Raw genomic sequence first — 24143 nt, 5'->3', positions numbered from 1 at the left:
TATGAGAACACTAAGACCTATTTTTGGGAGAGAGAGAGAGAGAGAGAGAGAGCAGTAGAGGAAGAAAGAGAGAATCTTAAGCAAGCTCCATGCCCAGTGTGGAGCTCAGGGTGGAGCCCAGTGCAGAGCCCAATGCGGGGCTCCATCCCATAACCCTGAGATCATGACCTGAGCCAAAATCCGGAGTCGGACACTTAACTGACTGAGCCACCTAAATGCCCAAGAACACTATGATCTTAATACCAAAACCAGATAAAGTACAAAAAAGGAAAACTATGTAGTCCAGTCTTACTCAGGAATACTGATATAAAAATCCAAAAGCAGTAGAAGGCATTTATCCTTCCTTCAAGTTGAAGATCCCAAGCCAAATCAAATGAAACAATTAGTGTGGAGTTCCAGACAACATATCCTGAAGTGGTAAACTTTGTCAATGGTTTTAAAAATTCCAGGTAGGGGCGCCTGGGTGGCTCAGTCGGTTGAGCATCCAACTTTGGCTCAGGTCATGATCTCACGGTTCATAGGTTTGAGCCCCACATCAGGCTCTCTGCTGTCATTACAGAGCCTGCTTCAGATCCTCTGTCTCCCTCTCTGTCTCTGCCCCTCCCCACTAGTGTGTGCTCTCTCTCTCTCTCTCTGTCTCTCTCTCTCTTTGTGTGTTTCTCAAAAATAAAATAAAATAAGTTAAAAAAATTCCAGGTAAACAAAGAGCTATGTGGGTGGATGCTAGAGAAGTTTCAATGAAGGCAATGGAATTAGAACCTAGTGTCAAAGAATAGGCAACTTTTTCTCTCTCAGAGAGGAAGTAGAAATATTCTAAGAGCTTGGTATACATGGCAGGAAGGTGAAGAAATCTGCCTGGCTGGAATGGATGGTATATTGGAGAGAATAGTGAGAAAAAAAAGTTGAAGAAAAAGGTAGGACTAGATGCTAGATGCTTAATCACTATCAATCAAGATTGATTTGTTGAAGATTTAATATGTGACTAGGAATAGGAGACACTGGATTGATTTTCATGTTAGAGCTGGTACACAGTTCCATGGATAAATGATGGTTGAATGGACAGACAGACTGATGGACAGGTGGATGAATGGGGATTATTTCATTTGTAATGAATTATCTTAGCTTTGGGGAAGATAAGATTTTAAAGTTTCAGTTTACCATAAATCTAACAGCTTTTTCAGAAACTGAATTTAGTGGCATTAAAAAAATAAAGCAAACATGAAACCAGTTCAGGTACACAGAATTTCTACATGAAAACCAAATGTAAACCAGATATTACCTTCATCAACATCATTATCAACTTCCTCATGTCTTTTCTCTTCTGCATCTAAATCAATTCGTTCCTCTGTACTATTCCAAAGAGCCCAGCACAGACGATACAGCTACACAAAGACCATAGACAAGCACATTAGTGATGGAGCAAATGTTTAAATAATACAATGGTACATTCATTTATTGTATAGTGCAAGAAAATCAAATGACATTACATAGTATATGTATAGTCTTCTACCACACAAATTCACAAAAACACACTAACCATTTAAAATTATTTATGTTTTTAACTCTTCCAGTAGTTATTAAACACTCGTAAGTAATATTCCTTAAATTTTTTTAACCTTTATTCATTTTTGAGAGACAGAGAGAGACAGAGCATGAGCGGGGTAGGGGCAGAGAGAGAGGAAGACACAGAATCTGAAGCAGGCTCCAGGCTCTGAGCTGTCAGCATAGAGCCTGACGCAGGGCTCGAACCCACAAACCGTGAGGTGATTGAACCACCCAGGTGCCCCATCTTAAGCAATATTCTTAAAACTCTTACTTCTGGATTTATAATTTCATAAAAGTCAAATATTTATCTAACTTACATATACCTCTGCTTCACTCATTGTCCTTATCATTCAGCTGTTATTAGTTGCATTATTATTACTTTCAGTTTGTCTAGTGGGTACCTTTGTAACTTTTAAAATATCTTCTTTAGCTCCATTTCTGGATCCATCATGTTTAGATAATATCTATGTACTACTATTAAGTTATGATAACAATTTGTGCCCTTATACATCCATTTTCCAGCCAACCTCCAAGCTTTTGTCAACTGTATCATTATTTTAAAACTGTTATAAGCTTTATAGAATTTAATTGTTTTCTGCAAATATGATTAATATGTCCATGCATCCCCTGAGATTTCTTTTTACTGCACAGCTAGGTTAGATCCACAACACTACTCATGACCTTCTCTGACAAGACTATTGATATTTATCAGTTGATTTTGAAAATTCAAACCTCACAGTATATTTATGAAACATAAACATAAATTAGATAAATGGTCTTATTGGTCCTTTAGACACATTTAAAAAATCAATAATAACTTATATTATTTTTATTGCCATAAAAGCTTAATATTTATATTTCCTTGAAAAATATAACATATTTTCTAGTGTTTTTTTTTTTCATTCAACTCCCAATATTCAACACAAATATTTCATTGTGACTTCTGGTGACAAGTCTTTAGAAAAGTAATTTGAACCATTCTGTGTTTCAGGTTTCCCCATCCACAAATAATATTTACTACTTTCTAAAGGAATATGCAAATAAATATTGCTGCAAAGATCGAGTGATACATGCAAAATAAATAAAAGTTACACATGTTAGTAATACATTCAAACAGTGTTAGTATATAAGCAGTATTTAAGTTAAAAAAATGACTAATATTTGCTGGTCCTCTATAATGTTTCCCCCAGAGATACCTTTTATTGAAAGTTTGTGGTGTATATGCTTTAAGGTATTTTTTCCATTGTTAGACAAATATATATATATATATATATATATATATATATATATACATTTTGTGTGTGTGTTTTATTTTCAAAAAGTGATATTATATAATACTATATTCTGCAAGCATTTTTTCCCCACTTACTCATGTCATGGACATTTAAAAAGGAAATGATTGAGCTCCTCAGGTTTTTGAACAGATGCATAATATTTAGTGTACTATTATTGTGTATCCATTCCACTAGCAATGGAAATTTGGGTTGTCTCCATATTTTTCTACTAGAAACCTTTGCAGAGAAAATTTATATATATGTTTCCTACTTGTAGAAGTATTTCTACACAATAAGTTCCTAGAAATGGGGATGTTGGTTCATAAGGTATGAGAATTTTAATTTTAATTGATAAATACTCCCCAATTGCCTTTCTACAAATTATGAAATTCATACATTCACCAATGATTTTGGAGCGTGGACATTCCCCAACATTCTTACCAACATTAGACATATTCATATTAAACGTTTTTGCCAATTTGAAAGGCATCTCATTCTATTTGTCTTTTTCCTGCCACCTGGTACCATGTACTTTTTTTTTTTAATCTCTGTATTGGTGTAGTTGTATTGTGTATGAAATTCTACTCATCCCCAAATAGTCCCAAGCCAGATTGCAACTCTGCTGTGAAGTCTTTTCCAATCTCTTAGGCAACACTAATTACTCTCTTTCTGGTATCCTATAACAAAGATAAAGATTTATCTACTAAGTGCATTGTGAAGTTTTTTGAGGGTGAAGCCCATTTCCTAATACCCCAGAAGGCAAAGAACCCTTATTTATTTATTTATTTATTTATTTATTTAGAGAATCCCAAGCAAGCTCCATGCCCAATGCAGAGCCTGACACAGAGCTTGATCTCATGATGCTGGGATCATGACCTAAGCCAAAATCAAGAGTCTGTTGCTTAACTGACTGAGTCACCCAGGCACACCAAGAACTCTTATTTTAAAATGAGTACTCACATGTACATCAGGAATGGGTTTTGTTAACAGGGAAATTCCTAGGACAACTAGTATGGAAACAAAAAAGAGGATGATGGCAAAGTACAGATAGTGCACTCCACAGATGACCTTGGGACAGTCACTGGCAGCCAAGCAACTTCCTGTTCCATAGGCAAACTCTGCAATCATGCGAATAAGGCCAATCACAAGTCCAATGACTAGACCCCAGAAGGCTCCCTGCAAAAGCAACAAGAATAAAATCAGAGTACTTAGAAAAGATGAGAAGCTCATTTGAGTAGGTAACAATTATCATCCTACCTACTTTCTCCATTAAGAACCAATGATGGCTAACCCTGAGCATAAAGTCACCAAAGCAAGAAAAAGGTACAAATACATGTGTTTATTTAGTGATACTGAAATTTCATTGCATCAGACACTACTTCAGGGCACTACTGTACACTCTGACCCAAGCTTAAGTTTACCTTGAATTTTATTTTATATATAGATTTTATAAGTTGTGGCTTATTTTATAGAATAAACAGAATTATGGCTTATGTTACACAATTTACAGAGTTGATATTAGATAGTTATGATAGTTCTATTAAGCTTTTGGCAATTAAGAGCATCTGTATTCTCTGAGAAGCTGGTGGGCTTGGAAACATATGTCCTCTAGTCCTCTGATCAAGATGTTATGTTCAAGGGGAAATGGTATTGCATAGACATTAAAAGCATGAGCTTTAGTTGGAGGAAGACCTGAATCTGAATCCCAAAATACTTACTACTTACTAATACTAAATAACATTTGAAAAGCACATAAGATAATAACCTCTCTGTACCTATTCTTCATTTCAAAATTATAATAAAGTTAACAGTTGGAAACAATTAAGGGATTAAATGCCCACGATCCAAAATAATCAGTTACATATAACAGAAATTAACATTTAAAATTTTTTTTTAACGTTTATTTATTTTTGAGACAGAGAGAGACAGAGCATGAATGGGGGAGGGTCAGAGAGAGAGGGAGACACAGAATCTGAAACAGGCTCCAGGCTCTGAGCTGTCAGCACAGAGCCTGACGCCAGGCTCGAACTCAGGACTGTGAGACCATGACCTGAGCCGAAGTCGGAGGCTTAACCGACTGAGCCACCCAGACGCCCCTAGAAATTAACATTTTTAACTGTTAATAGAGTGGTAGGTTTTCTTCTAAGCACTTCACATTAAAATAAATCCCTTTTGGGGTGATAAATCCCTTGGGTGGCTCAGTTGAGTGTCCGACTTCGCTCAGATCATGATCTCACAGTTTGTGGGTTCCAGCCCCGTGTTGGGCTCTGTGCTGACAGCTTGGAGCCCGGAGCCTGCTTTGGATTCTGTGTCTCCCCCTCTCTCTGCTCCTCCCCGACTCATGTTCTCTCTTGCTTTCACTCTCAAAAATAAATAAACATAAAAAAATTAAGATAAATCCCTTTTAATCTTCACAGCAATCCTATAAAGTAGGCACTGTGATTATCTTCATTCTACACAGAATCAAATGGTTTGCTTAAGATCAAAGGATTGCTAGAGCCAGGATTGGATTCTGTCAGTCTTACTCCAAAACTTGTGTTCCTTAGTATTGTGTCATATATGTATATATTTTGTAAGAAATATACAGACTGTACTATAAGTGTGCCCTATGTATTTACACACTTTAATGAGAATCAGGAATTATAGCTGAATACAATTAAAATTGAGATGGGCTTTGAGTTGTATAAACAGGGTGGAAAGAATGCATTTTCCTACCAGTGAAAGAAAATATTCTCACTCCAGCAGGGAAGAAGTTTTCCGATTTTTTACTTACCTGTTCATTGACTCTTTTACAGAAGATGGCAAGCAGGAAGACAGCCGCAATTGGAGGCCCAAGGTAGCTAGAAATTGATTCTATATAATGGAATAGTTGTCCATTTTGAGATACCTGCACTAATGGGACCCACAAAATGCTGACGGCAATTAATAGAATGATAAATAGCCTGGAGAGAAAGCAAAATGATTTAAATATTAAACAAAAGCATTATTGGCACTTCCACTGTGCTTTACAGTTCTTGATTCTTGTGGCCATTCATTGATTTTCCAAATAAAATCACACTCCTTGACCTCACATGAAGCCATGGAATGCTTAATGACCATAGGTTAGTAAAATGCCAATAAAGCAATTGCTTCTCTGTAAATAGCTTCAACTGTGAGGTTAAATATCCATTCATAAAACAGTTCAAATGTCAGCAACTGGTTAATAATTTTCTAGTGCAATTTATGTAATGTATCAGTTAGGAAAAAAACACCACACTGTTTCTATGGTAAGTAATCATTTGTATGATAAAGAAAGCAGATCCCCATTTTGATCTTTTTTTTCCTAGCTTGAGAGAAACTAAGTCAGTTTTCACAGGTTGGAATTAAAATATCCTTTCTCCTAGCATGCTGAGTGAATTGGCCAGAAATGCTAATTTGTGCATTTTACTACCTGAGTACTTTGGCAGGTAGAAGGAGTTAGTAAAAAACTTTTTACAGGTCCTGTGGTCCAGGGAGAATAAGCTCAATATTCTGTACTTATTGTGCGAAGAAACACACATAATTTACTGGACTGTCTGCAAAAGGTCATTACTTCTCTGTGCTTATCTGAAACAGAGAGGTGGGGACTGGGAGAAATGGGGGACAGGCATTTGGGCAGGAGACTGAGGCACAAGTGTCTCATTGAAAGTTCACAAAACTTTTGCAACCTTGTAATAATTAAATGTGATAAACCATGGAAAGTCTGAGCATGATGCGTAGAGTATAATAAGGATTCAATAAATAATACCCACTGTCCTTGTCATGTACCTCTCTTGCTCGCTTATCTTCAGTTGTTTTCCATCATATGTGGAATAAAATCCAAAATCTTGTTATGGTTTAAATGGCCCTACATAATTTCACCTCTAGCTATCTTTCAGATCATGTTTCTTATCACTCTTCCACTTGCTTGTATGTGCCAACCTCACTCCTGCTGTCCTCACACCACTCATATGACTGTTGTAAGAATTCAGCACTTACTGTTCCATCCCCACGGAGACATGGGGCTCATTCCCACACTTCCCTGATGGTTGTGCATAAAGGCCACCTTCTCAGGGAAGACTCCCTGAACACCTGTCTTAAGTAACCCCCATATTTAATCTCACTTTAATTTTCTCCCTGCCACTTTTGCCATCAGATATAGAACATATTTATTAATTGTCTGTCTTGCCAACAAAGGTGTAAATCCCACAAAGCAGGAAATTATTTTTTACATATATGTCCTTTTCCATATTTGTATTCTGGGATATAGAAGGCTTTTAATAAGAGAGAGAGAGAGAGAGAGAGAGAGAGAGAGAGAGAGAGAGAGAGAGAGAGAGAAACTCATTAATTCAAAATAGAGACTTAAAGGGTATTCATACCCAAGATCATATGCCTATTGGTAGACTTCTGCATCCTGGGCTTCTGAATTCAGGGTCCAATACTTTCTCTACTACAGAAACACAGATGCTTTACTGCTCTTCCTCTCCTATAATGTCCAGAGTGAAGATCTGGACCAAGTGAGCCCTTGGAATTTTCCTTGCAAATGCTTAATTTACTAAGTGATTGTTACAGTCTTCAGCAAAGCAGTATCTTTTACATAGGTAGTCAGATTCTCTTGATACTCCATTTCTTTTTTTTTTAAATTTTTAGCATTTATTTAGTTTTGAGAGACAGAGAAAGACAGAGCATGAGTAGGGGAGGGGCAGGAAGAGAGGGAGACACAGAATCCAAAGCAGGCTTCAGGCTCTGAGCTATCAGTACTGAGCCTAACATGGGGCTTGAACTCAGGAACAATGAGATCATGACCTGAGCTGAAATCAGATACTTAACTGACTGAGCCACCCAGGCGCCCCCTCTTGATACTCCATTTCTTAATGAGTGCAGTTGATAAACTACTGTGTAGTAGTGTGTGGATGACCTAATCTGTGACTTCCTTCATGTGATATACATGGAAACTTCTAGAGACTGTTTTAACCCCATGAAACTTTATACCCCATGAAAACCACTGGAGTTTCATGAAGATATGGTTGGAAGAGAGTGTGAGGGGAGGAAGAAATAAGAGACAATCAGAGGCATTTGAAAACCCTTAAAAGCAACTATTTTGTTTAAAAGTATGACCCTGGGGTGCCTGGGTGGCTCAGTCAGTTGAGCATATAACTTTGGCTCAGGTCTGATCTCACTGTTCCTGAGTTCAAGCCCCGTGTTAAGCTCAGTGCTGACAGCTCAGAACCTGGAGCCCGCTTTGGATTCTGTGTTTCCCTCTCTCTCTGACCCTCCCCCACTTGCACTCTGTGTCTCTCTTTCTCAAAAATAAATAAACCTTAAAATAAAAGTATGGCCTCAAGTTTCCTATCTGGAAAGAAATAAAGTTGGATTAAATATCCTCTTAATATCCCTTTCCCACTCTAGAATTCTATTATTTGTTTCACTGAACCCAAGAAGAAGGTTCTAGTTCGCTTGTATTTCTGTGCTTTCCAGAGAAATTTTAGACAGAATCCAGGATTTTCTCACCGTCCTGTTATAAGAAGCTCTTTCTCTGATGCTTGTTTCCTAATCTTGGTGTACAGGTCCATGGTAAAGAGGGTGCTAGCACTGTTGAAGATGGCGGTCATGGAGCTCATGAGAGAGGCCAACATGACTGACAGCATCAGACCTCGCAGTCCTGGGGCCAGATGAGAGTGTAAACATTAGTTAGGAATTGGACTCCATGATTTATGAGGGCCTTGCTAAACCAGAGTCATTCAAAAGTGTCACCTGGAACATTTACCAACTGATGTGCCTGTCAACGCATATCATCATGTAGCATTTCCTGCAAATTTCCTGGTGATTTGAGAATGATCCAGTACAGAATTTTAGTTTTAAATGTAAACTTAGAGATCATTTGCTGGAACCTAAATTTGGGAGAGAGGAACAGTGTTGTACCATCTTTCTTTGGGGAGAACCTCTTGGCTTCCTGAAGACTTAGAGAACTAGAGAGGGAAAAGCCTAGTAAGCAGTTCTGTTAAAGAAGTTTTTGTTGGGAAAAGCAAAGAGTTTTGGGATATTATGGTAACTTCATCCTCCACTTCCCTCTGCTTATTAATAATGCCCCTAAACTCCTAAGACAAAGTATGAAATGAGATGGATGGGTGATGTCACTTGTGGGTCATGTTCCCTTCTTCCTGACAATGCTCATGTGTGTCAGGGAGGAGAAAGATTGAAGAAGTATTAGCTGACCTTTGAAGGTATAAGATCACCTGGTTGTTCCTGAGCCCCATACTCTGCTCTGTTACTGACCACACAGATCACCTTCTAGCATCCTAATAATTTACTTTTGCCACATGTGTCATTTATTTTATATCTCATGAAACTAGAATGTGAGTTCCAAGGTATAGGGGATTTTGTGCTTATTTCACTGATGTTTTCTTTTCTTTTTTAAGTTTTTAAATGTTTATTTTTGAGAGAGAAAGAGCATGAGTGGGGAAGGGGTAGAGAGAGAGAGAGGGAGAGAGAGGGAGGCACAGAATCTAAACCGGCTCCAGGCTCTGAGCCATCAGCAGAGAGCCCAACATGGGGCTTGAACTCGGAAATGGTGAGATCATGACCTGAGCTGAAGTCGGTCACCTAACCGACTGAGCCACTCAGGTGCCCCTCACTGATGTTTTCTAAGCACCAGGGCAGGCTCTGGCACATAGTAGGCACTCAATAAATAGCTGTAAATTAAATATATTGAGGCATATTATTGGGTATAACTGGTCTAGAGAAAGCAGGCTAAATCATTAACATCTAGTTTTCTGAGTTTGTAAGTTTGTGTTTATGCAACTATTTTATTGACAAATCCATCACTTAAATGTTCTTGATTGTCTTGGAAGACAATCTTGAATCCAAAGGAGTAAGGATTCTTCTAATAGGAATTATATCTGATTCATCTCTGTATTCCCCAGGCTCAGCACCAGACTGGTAGCCTATGGAAAGTGCTCAAGAAATGTCTGATGAAGCCAATTGAATTAATGGAAGTTAGGATTATTAAGGATTACGCCATAATCTTTCCTCATGGACCATTTATACACTAGGTCTCTGAGGCAGTCCCAGAAAAAAATGAACATATTTTTTCCAGCTTTATTGAGGTATGACTGACAAATAACAATTGTATATAGTTAAGATGTATAATGTGATGTTTTTATACATGTATACATTGTGAAATGATTACCATAATCAAGCTAGTTAACATAACCGTCACCTCACATAGTTACAGTTTTCTTGTTTTGTGGTGAGAATACTTGAGATCTATTCTCTTAGCAAACTTTAAACATACATTCTTATTAACTATAATCTCCCTACTGTACATTAGTTCTCCAGAACTTATTCATCTTGTAACTGAAAAGTTTGTACCCTTTGAAATCTTCCCATTTCCCCTACCCCCAGCCCCTGGAAACCACCATTGTACTCTCTGCTTGTATGAGTTCCACTTGTTTAGATTCCACATATAAGCGACATTGTGTGCTTTTTTGTCTTTCTGTATCTGGTTTATCTCACTTAGCATAATGTCTTCCAGGTTCATCTATATTGTTGTTGCACTTGGCAGATTTTCATTTTTTTTTAAGGCTGACATTAATAATGATATTCCATTATCTATATCTATACTTATTATCTATCTATCTATCTATCTATCTATCTAACTAACTCTCATCACATTTTCTCCATTCATTTGAGTGTGGACCTTTTCTTACCATCAGGCATCAGTTCCAGCACCACCACTGGGTAGGCATAGTTAGTACAACCGACTTCAATGCCACAATGTTTCACACATTCAGAAGGTACAACACAGGCCACCTTCTCTGAGGGGGGAATTCAGATAAGTGGGTTCAGTGAGTGGGGCCCAAACAGGTAAGATCTACAACCATTTGACATAGAGACAAGTTGTAAGATGATAAGTAAGAGGAGAGACATTTGCTTGGAAATTGGAGATTCAACCTTGAACTCCATACCATAGAGCTGGTCCCTCTTTACCCAGAATATGACTTCCTAAGTGTCTCATACCTGTACCTCCCCTTGCACTGACCTAAGGGGCAGGGCTCCTCTTTGGGATGTGGCCCAGCTATTGCATTAGAGCAATTAGGGGGAGCTGATTCCATCCTCCAGAAAAGCTGCAAGAACATAAATTCTCCCAGAGGCACAGAACTCCAGATGAAACAATCACAACAGCCACAACAACAAAATGGAAATTAGTTTTGTGTCTAGTCATTTAGTTCAGTGTTTTCTACCTACAGCTAAGAAGTGTCATTTGTGATCATTATTGGGGTGATTGCTCATGTGGGATGAGGCCTCCCTTTACTGTGGCAGTTGTACAATACCTTGTTGATTCTTTTTTTACTTAAACAATATTATGACAACAGATAGCAAAAAATGATTTAAAAAATCCCATAGAATACTGACACCTTAACACATTAGCTTCTTTTAGTTTTTTTATTCCTTTCTAATCTTTTTCCAGACAGAAATGTCTTTTTGCATAACTATGGCAATTGTTGAGATAATATTTTGTAGTCTGCTTTTTACCCTTAAACATAATAACTTCAGCATTTGACCACAATTTGAGAAAGTCTTCAGTCCTTACGTGTAATTTTCCATAAAGGGGGTATTTAATAATTTCTTTGGCCATTCCTTATTAGTTGGATATATATGTGTCAAATATGCCAAATTTTCCTGCTTCTGACATTCTGCAAAATCTGTTCTCTTCACCTGGATTTGTGTTTTAACTTCCATACATAATGGGTTTTCTAGCTTATCAAGGTTTTAATACATATTAAAACCAGCATTTAGAATTCAAGCATACAAGACAGAGGATTTATGAATCAATGGCTTGCCTGTGTATAGGATGCGGCTGATCATTCCTGGCATTACCATGAGGAACATGGGAAGCAACTTCAGGTACCCACACATGATGCAGGCAGCTTTCACATGAGACATGTTCTTGCCTGATAGGCAGCGCTGCACAATAACCTGCCAGAAGAACATGACATAGTCATGAAGCAACTAGAGGATGATCCAAAGAAGGGGAGTGCCTCTTTTCAAGGATTAATGTTACAATAAGATATGGGATCATGAGTAGTGGAAAATAATCAGCTTCAGAGTAAAATCAGAACTCTAATCCCTGCTCCTCTTACATGAGTATTTGACTTTGTGAGACTCAGCTCTCTCATCTTTAAGAGGGTTATCTCTTGTAGGATATTCTGAATATTTGGTATAATGTTTGTAAGACTCTTGGTACAAAGAAGTCAATACCCATCACTGCTATCAAAATGTTTGCAGCTCCTAGGCTGCATTGCAACAATGACCATGTACTTGTCCAGGTACAAAGCTGTCACTACTGATCTTTGCCACAAGTCGTGTGTTTAAGTTGTGCATTTAATGTTGTAGGCACCAAATAAGCCACATACTCATTAGTATCTCTCTACTGTTAGGGATCAACTGTCCATTTGGAAAATCAAGCCCATTGCCATAGAAACAACAGAATCAGGCAGCCATCAGAAGAGAACCTTGAGACATTCATCTCTAGATATGAATCAGTTATGAATAAAATATTGTGGTCCTGGGAAATTCAATGCATATAATCTCATAATTTCCACTTAAGTTGTGTAATCTCTTGACTAAGAATTTTCTAGAGAAACAGGATTTCTACCCATAATGCCATTGCTTCTTGACATTTTTCTTCTCAAGGAATGTCAGAAAATGGCGATGACTTTTTCTGCTTACTTTTCTTTGGAGAGACAAATCTATTAGGGATAGCAACAATGTCACTCAGTGCTGGGGGAGCAGGTGCTATCCTTAGACAGAAGGCTTGAAGCAGAAAGTTGGAGGGACAATACAAATTATATGTAAAACAGGGGATTCCTGTCAGAAAATAAGCAGGGTCCGGGTATCAGATCTAAGGGTGAATATGAGGCCACCTAAGTATAGGAGATAAGTCATGTGGTCAGTGGCAAAATATAAACAATAAAGATTTTTTCACAAATCAGTGAAAGAGTACATTCTTTGTGAGACATGTTGATAAAATCAGTTTATTATATAGAGAAAAAGAAAAATTATCTCACACTGATACAAGTGACCATTGATCCAAGATAGTCCGTTTTGGACCATTGATCCCAAAATGTGAAATTTTAAGTTTGACTTGACAGAGACTATCTGGGGTGAAGAAAACTTCAAAACAGAAAACAAAACAAACTTACATGCTATAAAAAGGAACATAAAGAAAACCAAAAATAAGATCTTGGGGGTCATAAATACAAAGGCAGAAAAACTGAAGGATAATATTGAGGTAATCTCCTAGAAAATAGAGCAAAAAGACCAAGATATGGTAGATGTGGAGGAAAGATAAGAACACTAGAAAACCAGTTGAGGAAGACCAACACCCAAAGTGGAAGTTCTCCAAAGGAAAACAAAATGCAAGAAATCAAAGAATTCCACCAATTCATTAAAGACATCCATTACTATATTAAACTTGTTCACAGTAGTCCATCACAGTGAACAAAAAAAGACCTACACACAATAGCACATTGTATGAAATTTCAGAACACTGAGGACAAAGGTAAGATAAACTTCCAGAGAGAAAAGACACATTACATCCAAAGGATCAAGAATAACTTCAGGCTTTTCAACAGCAATGGTGGAAGTCAAAAGATGGTAATTTATGGCTGGAAAATTATTTAAGGCCTAGAAATGTGTACATGGCCAGAGGATCAATTTGGGAAAAGTTGGAGTGAAGACATCTTCAAACATGAAGACAAATTCACAATAGATGTATCTCCTGTGTTTCTCGGGAACTTACTGGAGAATTCAATTGCCCTGAAAGAAGTAAACCAAGAAAGAAGATGATGTGGGATACTTGAAATATGATATATAATCCAAGGATGAGCCAAAGAGAACCCCAAATATGGTAGTAAAGGGGGTCCTGGATTAGGATGGGCACTAGGCACAGAGAACAACCCAGCAGTTTGTGAGAGGCCAAAGGTTTTAAGAGAAAATGAGAAAAAGAGTTGGTAGGATATTTGATGTGTTTGCAAGCACACATCAAGGAGATTTAGGCAATCTGCAGAAAGCTTGGTGTTTAATGAGTAATAATTACCAAGAAAATTTAAAACACAAAAAATAAGACTTATTTATTCTAGAGAAAAGAAAAAGCTAAAGAAAAATCAATCAGAGAATATCATGTGGCTTAGCTGTGGATTATATTTATGTAGCCACAAAAATGGTAGCACTGAATGCTGATCTCACCAAAATTGTGAATTAGTTTTACTGGAAGATGGAGGATTGAAGATAAAAAATTGAAAGAGCTAGGGGCGCCTGGGTGGCTCAGTCAGTTAAGCGTCCGACTTCAGCTCAGATCATGACCTCACAGTTTGTGAATTTGAGTCCCGCGTTGGGCTCTGTGCTGACAGTTCGTAGCCTGCAGCCTGCATTGGATTTTGTGTCTCCCTCTCTCTCTGCCCTTTCCCTGCTTACACTCTGTCTGTGTCTCTCTCTCAAAAATAAATAATAAAAACATTAAAAAAAGAAAAAAAAAAGAAAAGAAAGAGCTAAACCCTCATCTTTCATTATTGGAAGCCAGTGTAAAAATCCTAAAACTGGAAAACCAAAAGGGATCAATAGAAACATTTATTTAAATCACCTGGGGAACAAATTTACAAGCAAATTCTGATTCAGTGAGTCTGGGTAGCATCTGAGAACAGTTATTTCTAATGAGCTTCAAGGTGACATTCACTCCAATGGTACACAGGCCATGCATTGAGTACAAGGATTTAGAGAAGAAACATACATACCAAAATACCTAACTGAAGGAGTCAATAATGTTTGCTTTTGAGAGTCAAGAAATGAGTAGAGAGCAGGACACCAGACAACTATTTATCATAACAAGACTTGTAGAAGTGTTTGACTCTTTAAATGATGTGTGTTTGTGCATGTGTATATGTATATATGTGTACAAAATAGAAACTAGATGCTTTTCTATGAGGAGAAAAAGAACAACATGAACATATTTACACACCACACACATACTTCACCTGATCTGTGCACCAGTACCACACAGCAACAATGGTCATTCCAAATATCATTCCTGGCCATGGAATATCTCCAGTGACAGCATCTCGGAAGATGTGAAAGGAGTCAGCCTGAGGAGTGTAGCACTTGGGATTGATTGTCAGGTTGTCCCCCTCAACTATGGATGGGATGGCATTCATGTACTTCTCTGTAAAACTCTCATAGCCTCCCACTTTAGCAAATGCTGCAAAGGTATTGGATAAAATGAAATGTTATACACAAATCTAAGACATCTGTTGTTCATAATTATTCCTTTGTGGTGGAAGTGTCCAATCATCTCCAATCAGCCTGGTCAAATCCGTAGTGTTCTCAGAGGACTCATGTCTTTCTAATACCACTGGCATTGGTAATGCTATCATGCTTTCACAATGTACAGGAAGCAAATCACCCTTTAACTTTTCTTCTTATTGAAAATTTTCTCTTCTCTTGAAAATTTTTAGTGTCTATGCTTATGGTAAAAATAAAAATTGTTATCCAACAGACTGATATTGATATCTCACAACCATCTAGAACAGAGATAAAACATGAAGATGAGGTAACAGAGTGAGCCTAACAATTAGCCATCAGAAAGCCCCTACTCCTCTGAATGGACCAGAAGTAATGGTCTCTGTTCCTGATACAAAGTCTGGCTGTTTTGACTTTATGCAGTCTGTTTTTTGGTGCAATACTGACTGTATTCTTTCTATGTTACAACAAAAAATGGGAAGATAAGGAGCAGAAATTAGAGGCAGCAGTTTATGTATGGTGAGGTGAAATGGTGAGGCTCAGCCTGCGGGGGGAGGGGTGCTGGAAAGGCAAGACAGGTGTAGAAAAGAACCATAATGAGAATGTATGGGTGGCTCAGTCAGTTAAGTGTCTGACTCTTGATTTCGGCTAAGGTCATGATCTCATGGTTTGTGGGATCGAGCCCCACATCAGGCTCTGCATTGGCAGTGTGGAGCCTGCTTGGGATTCTCTCTCTGCACTTTCTCTTTCAAAATAAATAAATAAATAAATAAATAAATAAATAAATAAATTAACTAAAAAAAAGAACAATAATGGATAGAAACCTTAGAAAGAAGAAGGATGAGCCCAGGCTTCTCAGCCCACTTAGTATAGTTTCAAATAGTGCAAAATTCATCTGAGTATCATATATCTGTAGAGTTGAGGTTGATATTATTTTACTTTTTCATTACTTATTTCATTTAGCATCAAAAATGTTTGCATGTGCCAAACATTGTGATGGGATTATATACAAAATGAATGTACAAGGCAGGATCTCAATACAAAGGAGGATACAGACAATACAAGGAAATTGTTCTGTTAAGGGGAATATTGTTTGTGACAACAATACATGAAGAATGCTAGAAGATGAGAGATTCCATCCTAAGGATGGGAGAAGGCTTAGAGAGGTTGATGCCAGAGGTCCATCACCAAAGCCAGACACCAAAGAACCATAAATAAGAATATCAAAGAAGTCCTGGTTAACTAAATAGAAAGTTTGTAAAGAATTGGTCCTAGCAATGGCCTCTGGAGCAGCACTTTCAGTAATGATAGAACTTTCGGTAATGATAGAATTCTATATATTCTATATCTGTGCTGTCAAATATGAAAACTACTAGCAATATATTAAGCACTTGAAATATGGCTAGGCAAATCAGAAACTGAATTTTACATTTTGATTATTTTTTATTGTTTTTGAATTTAAATAGCCATATGTGACCAATCGCATTCATTTTGTGTCAAAATCATCAACTCTTTTTGTGCATTTGTTGTCTTTGCAGTTCTGTCAGTTTTTGCTTCATATTATCTTCAAGCCCTGTGATTAGGGTTCATGAATATTCACAACTGTATTCAGTGCAGCTTGAGTGGATGGAATTTGGTGGCTGCAGGACAGAGGAGAGATGAAAAGACACTTATTTTCATCTTATATCCTTTTTACTGTATGCATGGATTTCCTGTCCAAAGTTAAATAAGTAGCATAATAAAAGAAAACAAAAATAGGCAAGCTATAAGTTAAATTCATCAGTAGTGCTTGCTGCATGACTTAAGAGAAATATACAAACTGTGTTTGTACATTCTAACAATAGAGGGAGTAACATACTTTAATAATTTCCATCTGAAACAGTCACAGTGAAGTTAATAGTCAGTTGTCTTAAACTGTTCTTACTATTTAATACTTATTTTTATGAAGATTCTACATAATGGTTTATGTGCATTAAATCCAGTGCACCAATAGTTGTGTAAAATTATCAACCCAGTGACACTGATTTTGTCTATTTCAAACACAAACATATTAAGATTAAAACTGAGGAATAATTTTTTAAAGAAAGTAAAGTTCTCCCCCCCCCTCATTTTCTCATGCTGAGATAGTACAGCAAGAAGTTAGGCAGATGCTTCAATGATGTATTATACGTATGTCGAAAAGTGTGACCACGTAGAACAGGGAGGCAGTAGTAAAGAGCAGATGGACTGAACAGACACAAATCTCATGATTTCCAGCCCCAGGGCACTGCTCCCACTGTCATCACTTACCATACCCCATGAGAATAAAGGAACCTAGCAGCATGATGATGGTCTGGAGGGTGTCTGTGTAAATAACTGAGGCCAAGCCCCCTGTGTAGAGAAAGAAAAGAATCAGGATATTTTTTCCCTGTACTCTCATCTCTTTGCCTTCACTTTTAGGTTTTCCTCAAACCAAACCCTAGAAACTCAGCAAAGAATATATGAAAAGTTCTTGACTGGGCCACAAGCTCCTCTTGGCATCATTATCTCCTTAGTATTTATGTGTCACATTAACCCTCTTGTCTCCCTTATCTTGCCTCGACTCAAAGTTTCTATGAATTATACTGGAATTTCACCCTTATGTGAGTTTTTGAATACCAAATAGCAGAAAAGGCAAAACTTTTGGAACCAGAGTATATTATGCTAAGTGAAATACGTTAGTCAAAAACAAATACCATATGATTTTGCTCATAATTAAAAAGCAAAACAGATGAACATAGTGGAGGGAAGGAAAAATAAAATAATATATAAACAGAGAGGGAGGCAAACGGTAAGAGACTCTTAAATATAGAGAACAAACTGAGGTTGCTGGAGGTGAGTTGGGTGGGGGGATGGGCTAAACTGGTGATTGGCATTAAGGAGGGCACTTGCTGGGATGAGCACTGGGTGTTATATGTTATAAGTGATGAATCACTAAATTCTATTCCTAAAACCATTATTACAATATATACTAACTAACTTGAATTGAAAAAAAAAATTTAAAAGAAAGAAAAGGCAATACTTCATTATCATGAAAGTTTTTCCCTTAACTGTCTCTCAATTCACTCCATTTAGCACAGTATACTAGTTCTCAAAAAATAGGGCAAAGCAATTTTTGCTCTAGTATTGGCACATATCATTGTTTCATAAGTTGAATGCCAGATATAGCTGTTGACTTGTGTTTTGCTCGAGTGTTATGCAAACAGCAACTTCTTTTTCAACTCTAGACTTGCTAGACTCTCAGCCAACAAGCTATTTCCTTCTAAGAGTATCATGGGAAAACAAGGCTGATCGTAAATAGAAGACTTATGTCTTCATCTTTCATTTATTTTGAAACATATGCTATATGTATGAAAATTGCTCTAGAACTATCTTGATTGTTCCAGCTGTTATTTTTCTTTATTTTTTCCAACTAAACTTGTATAGTTTCATTTTCATAAGTTAGTAAGTGTTGGATGCTAGGCCCATGAGAGCCTGCTTGGACCATTGCCACATACTTTATCCCAACAACCAACTCACTGCTCCAGTTCTCTCTGGATTCTGCCTTTCAGAGCCCAGGCATCCTGTACTTATTTGGGCGCTGCCTTGGATTTGTCAATCCCATGTCTGAGCTGCTGTTTCATTTTGACTTTCCATGTGTATGCTATGCTGGATTCCAAATGACAATCTGGGCCCTAAACAAAAAGCTGAGACAAATCACCATTTCCCCACTGTACCTACCACATCATTATCTTCAGTCAAGGTGCTTACACCTAATAGTGAGGATTTTTTTTTTGAAATGGAAATGTTCTGGATATGCAGAGTCAAATGCTTCCTTCTCAGTTTAGTAATTAACTTTTAAAAATTTTAATTCCAATATAGTTAACATATGGTGTTATATTAGTTTCAGTTGTACAATATAGGATTCAATAATTCCGTACATCACCCATTGCTCATCACAATGAGTGCACTCCTTAAGCCCCACCACCTATTTCACCCATTCCCAACACACCTCCCTTCTGATAACTATCACTTTGTTCTCTATAGTTAAGAGGCTGTTTCTTAGTTTCTCTCTCTCTCTCTTTTCTTTTCCTTTGCTCATTTGTTTTGTTTCTTAAATTCCACATATGAGTGAAATAATATGGTATTTGTCTTTTCTGACTAATTTATTTCACTTAGCATTATACTCCTTAGCTCCATCCGTGTTGCTGCAAATGGCAAGATTTCATTCTTTTTTATGGCTGAATAATATTCCATGGTGTGTGTGTGTGTGTGTGTGTGTGTGTGTGTGTGTGTGTATCAACATAATCTTTATCCATTTATCTATCAAAGGACACTTGGGCTGCTTCCATAATTTGGCTATTGTAAATAACGCTGTTATAAACATATGGGTGCATGTATCCCTCCAAATTAGTTTTTGTTTTTTGTTTTTTGTCTTTTTTTGAGTAAATACCCAGTGTCATTACTGGATCATAGGGTAGTTCTATTTTTAACTTTTTGAGTAAACCCCATACTGCTTTCCAGTGGTTGCACCAGTTTGCATTACCACAAACAGTGCACAAGGGTTCCTTTTTCTTCACATTCTTGCCAAAACTTGCTTCTTGTGTTGTTGATTTTAGCCATTCTGACAGGTGTGAGGTAAATCTCATTGTAATTTTGATTTGAATTTTCCTGATAGTGAGTGCTAGTGAACATCTTTTCATGTGTCTATTGGCCATCTGTACGTCTTCTTTGGAGAAATGTCTGTTCATGTCTTCTGCCCATTTTTTAACTGGATTATTTTTTATTTTTTTATTTTTTTGGTGTTGAGTTGGATAAATTCTTTATATATGTTGGATACTAACCCTTTATAGAATATATCATTTACAGATATTTTTTCCCAGTTGGTAGGTTCCCTTTTAGTTTTATTGGTTGTCTCCTTTGCTGTGCAGAAGGTTTTTATTTTGATGAAGTCCCAATAGTTTATTTTTGTTTTTATTTCCACTGCCTCAGGAGACATCTAGAAAGCAGTTGCTATGGCCAATGTCAGAGAAATTACTGCCCGTGCTCTCTTTAAGTATTTTTATTGTTTCCAGTCTCACATTTAAGTCTTTCATCCATTTTGATTTGTGTGTGTGTGTGTGTGTGTGTGTGTGTGTGTGTGTGTGTGGTGTAAGTGGTCCAGTTTCATTCTTCTATATGTTCACCATCCAGTTTCCCAACACCATTGGCTGAAGAGACTGTCTTTTTCTCATTGGATATTCTTTCCTGCTTTGTGAAAGATTAAATGATCATATAATTGTGGGTTTATTTCTGGGTTTTCTATTCTGTTCTATTGATCTATGTATTATTGGTGTGCCAGTACCATACTGTCTTGATGACTACAGCCTTGTGATGTAACTTGAAATCCAGAATTGTGATTTCTCCAGCTTTGATTTTTCTTTTTCAAAATTCTTTTGGCTATTTGAGGTCTTTTCAGGTTCCATACAAATTTTAGGATTGTTTGTTCCTGCTCTGTGAAAAATGCTTTTAGTATTTTGATAGAGATTATATTAAATATGTAGATTGCTTTGGGTAGTATAGACATTTTAACAATATTCATTCTTCTGATCCATGAATATGGAATGTCTTTCCATTTCTTTGTGTTGTCTTTCTTTCCTTTCATCAGTGTTTTATAGTTTGCAGAATACAGGTCTTTCACCTCTTTGGCTAGGCTTATTCCTACATATCATATTATTTTTGGTGCAATTGTAAATGGGATTCATTTCTTTTTTAATTTTTAACATTTACTTATTTTTGAGAGACAGAACATGAATGGGGGAGGGGCAGAGAGAGAGACACACACACAGAATCCAAAGCAGGCTCCAGGCTTTGAGCTGTCAGCACAGAGGCCGACGTTGGGCTCGTACCCAAGAATCGCAAGATCATGACCTGAGCCATAGTCAGATGCTTAACAGATTGAGCCACCCAGTGCCCGTGAGACTCATTTCTTAATTTCTCTTTCTACTGCTTCATTTTTGGTGTATAGAAATACAGATTTTCATACATTTATTTTGTATCCTGTGATTTTACTGAATTCATTTATAAGTTCTAGAAGATTTTTGGTGGAGTCTTTAGGGTTTTTTATGTGCAGTATCATGTCATTCTGTAAATAGTAAAAGTTTTACTTCTTCTTTATTGATTTGGATGCCTTTTATATCTTTTCAATGTCTGAAGGCTGTGGTTAGGACTTCCAGTACTATGTTGAATAAAAGTGGTGAGAGTGGACATCCTTGTCTTGTTCCTGACCTTGGGGGGAAAGCTCTCAGTTTTTCCCCATTGAGTGTGATGTTCGCTGTGGGTTTTTCACATATGGCATTTATTATGTTATAGTATGTTCCCTCTAAACCTATTTTGTTGACGGTTTTTCACCAAGAATGGATGTCATACTTTGTAAAATGCTTTTTCTGCATCCATCTACTAAAATGATCACATGGTTTTTATCCTTTCTTTTATTGATGTGATGTTGATTGATTTGCGAATATTGAACCATATTTGCAACCCAGGAATAAATCCCACTTAATCATTGTGAATGATTTTTAAAATATATTTTGTTGGATTCGGTTTACTTGTATTTTGTTGAGGATTTTTGCATTTATGGTTGTTAGAGATATTGGCCTAAAGTTCTGTTTATTTATTATTTATTTATTTATTATTATTTTTTTTTGGTAATGTCTTTATCTGGTTTTGATGTCAGGATGATACTGGTCTGATAGGATAAACTTGGAAATTTTCCTTCTTCTTTTATTTTTTTGAAATAGTTTGGGAAGAGAATATCCAATGGAAAAAAGACAGTCTCTTTAACAAATGGTGCTGGGAGAACTGGACAGCAACATGCAGAAGATTGAAACTAGACCACTTTCTCACACCATTCACAAAAATAAACTCAAAATGGATAAAGGACCTGAATGTGAGACAGGAAACCATCAAAACCCTAGAGGAGAAAGCAGGAAAAGACCTCTCTGACCTCAGCCGTAGCAATTTCTTACTTGACACATCCCCAAAGGCAAAGGAATTAAAAGCAAAAATGAACGACTGGGACCTTATGAAGATAAAAAGCTTCTGCACAGCAAAGGAAACAACCAACAAAACTAAAAGGCAACCAATGGAATGGGAAAAGATATTTGCAAATGACATATCGGACAAAGGGCTAGTATCCAAAATCTATAAAGAGCTCACCAAACTCCACACCCGAAAAACAAATAACCCAGTGAAGAAATGGGCAGAAAACATGAATAGACACTTCTCTAAAGAAGACATCCGGATGGCCAACAGGCACATGAAAAGATGCTCAACGTCGCTCCTCATCAGGGAAATACAAATGAAAACCACACTCAGATATCACCTCACGCCAGTCAGAGTGGCCAAATGAACAAATCAGGAGACTATAGATGCTGGAGAGGATGTGGCAAAATGGGAACCCTCTTGCACTGTTGGTGGGAATGCAAATTAGTGCAGTCTCTCTGGAAAACAGTATGGAGGTTCCTCAAAAAAGTAAAAATAGACCTACCCTATGACCCAGCAATAGCACTGCTAGGAATTTACCCAAGGGATAGAGAAATACTGATGCATAGGGACACTTGTACTCCAATGTTTATAGCAGCACTCTCAACAATAGCCAAATTATGGAAAAAGCCTAAATGTCCATCAACTGATGAATGGATAAAGAAATTGTGGTTTATATACACAATGGAGTACTACGTGGCAATGAGAAAGAATGAAATATGGCCCTTTGTAGCAACATGGATGGAACTGGAGAGTGTGATGCTAAGTGAAATAAGCCATACAGAGAAAGACAGATACCATATGGTTTCACTCTTATGTGGATCCTGAGAAACTCAACAGAAACCCATGGGGGAGGGGAAGGAAAAAAAAAAGAGGTTAGAGTGGAAGAGAGCCAAAGCATAAGAGATTGTTAAAAACTGAGAACAAACTGAGGGTTGATAGGGGGTGGGAGGGAGGGGAGGGTGGGTGATGGGTATTGAGGAGGGCACCTTTTGGGATGAGCACTGGGTGTTGTATGGAAACCAATTTGACAATAAACTTCATATATTGAAAAAAAAAAGAAATAGTTTGGGAAGAATAGTTATTAACTGTTTTTTAAATGTTTGGTAGATTTTGCCTGTGAAGCCATCTGGTCCTGGACTTTTGTTTGTTGGGAGTTTTATGATTACTGATTCAATTTTATAACTGGTAATTGGTCTGGTCACATTTTCTATTTCTTTCAGCTTCAGTTTTTGTTGTTTATATGTTTCTAGGAATTTATCCATTTCTTCTAAGTCGTCTAATAAGTAGGCATACAGTTTTTCATAATGTTCTCTTACAATTGTTTGTATTTCTGTGTTGTTGGTTGTTATTTTTCCTCTTTTGTTTGTGTTTTTGTTTATTTGAATTCTCTCTCTCTCTCTCTGATGAGTCTGGCTAGAGGTTGATCTATTTTGTTAATCTTTTCAGGGAACCAGATCCTCGTTTCTTTGAGGTGTTCTATTTTTTTAAATCATTTATTTCTCTTGTAATCTTTATTATCTCCTTCCTTCTGCTGGTTTTGGGTTTTGTTTGTTGTTCCTTTTCTAGGTCATTTAAGTGTAAGGTTAGGTTGTTTGAGATTTTTCTTGCTTTGATGTACGCTTATATTTCTATTTACTTCCTTCTTGGGGCTGCTTTTCCTGCATCCCAAAGGTTTTGGACTGTCATTCATTTCCACTTGTTTACATGTATTTTTTTTAAATTAATGTTTTATTTATATTTGAGAGACAGAGAGACAGAGAGCAAGTGGGGAAGGGGCAGAGAGAGAGGGAGACACAGAATCTGAAGCAGGCTCCAGGCTCTGAGCTGTCAATGCAGAGCCCAACAAGTGGCTTGAACCCACGAATTGTGAGATCATAACCTGAGCTGAAGTTGGATGCTTAACTGACTGAGCCACCCAGCCCCTCCTGTATCTCTGTATCTTCCTTCTTTTCTTTCTTTCTTTCTTTCTTTCTTTCTTTCTTTCTTTCTTTCTTTCTTTCCTTCTTT

The 24143-nt window shown here is 37.2% G+C and overlaps 1 protein-coding gene across 2 annotated transcripts in view; it reads right to left on the bottom strand.

Annotated features, from left to right (window-relative positions):
• LOC106983294 (solute carrier family 5 member 4) overlaps positions 1–24143 on the bottom strand; it is a 42532-nt gene that overhangs the window by 6351 nt on the left and 12038 nt on the right. For both annotated transcript variants that reach the window (XM_015081461.3, XM_053205501.1), the window contains 8 exons: positions 17403–17483; positions 14852–15072; positions 11660–11795; positions 10526–10633; positions 8328–8478; positions 5593–5761; positions 3780–3995; positions 1280–1382 (listed from right to left, as the gene is read on the bottom strand). In XM_015081461.3, the coding sequence (XP_014936947.2) occupies positions 1280–1382; positions 3780–3995; positions 5593–5761; positions 8328–8478; positions 10526–10633; positions 11660–11795; positions 14852–15072; positions 17403–17483 (1185 nt within the window). The remainder of the gene's footprint in view (positions 1–1279; positions 1383–3779; positions 3996–5592; positions 5762–8327; positions 8479–10525; positions 10634–11659; positions 11796–14851; positions 15073–17402; positions 17484–24143) is intronic.

This window comes from Acinonyx jubatus, chromosome D3 (genome assembly GCF_027475565.1).
Source record: "Acinonyx jubatus isolate Ajub_Pintada_27869175 chromosome D3, VMU_Ajub_asm_v1.0, whole genome shotgun sequence".
NCBI classification, from domain to species: domain Eukaryota; kingdom Metazoa; phylum Chordata; class Mammalia; order Carnivora; family Felidae; genus Acinonyx; species Acinonyx jubatus.
This window is presented reverse-complemented; position numbering and strand designations above follow the sequence as displayed.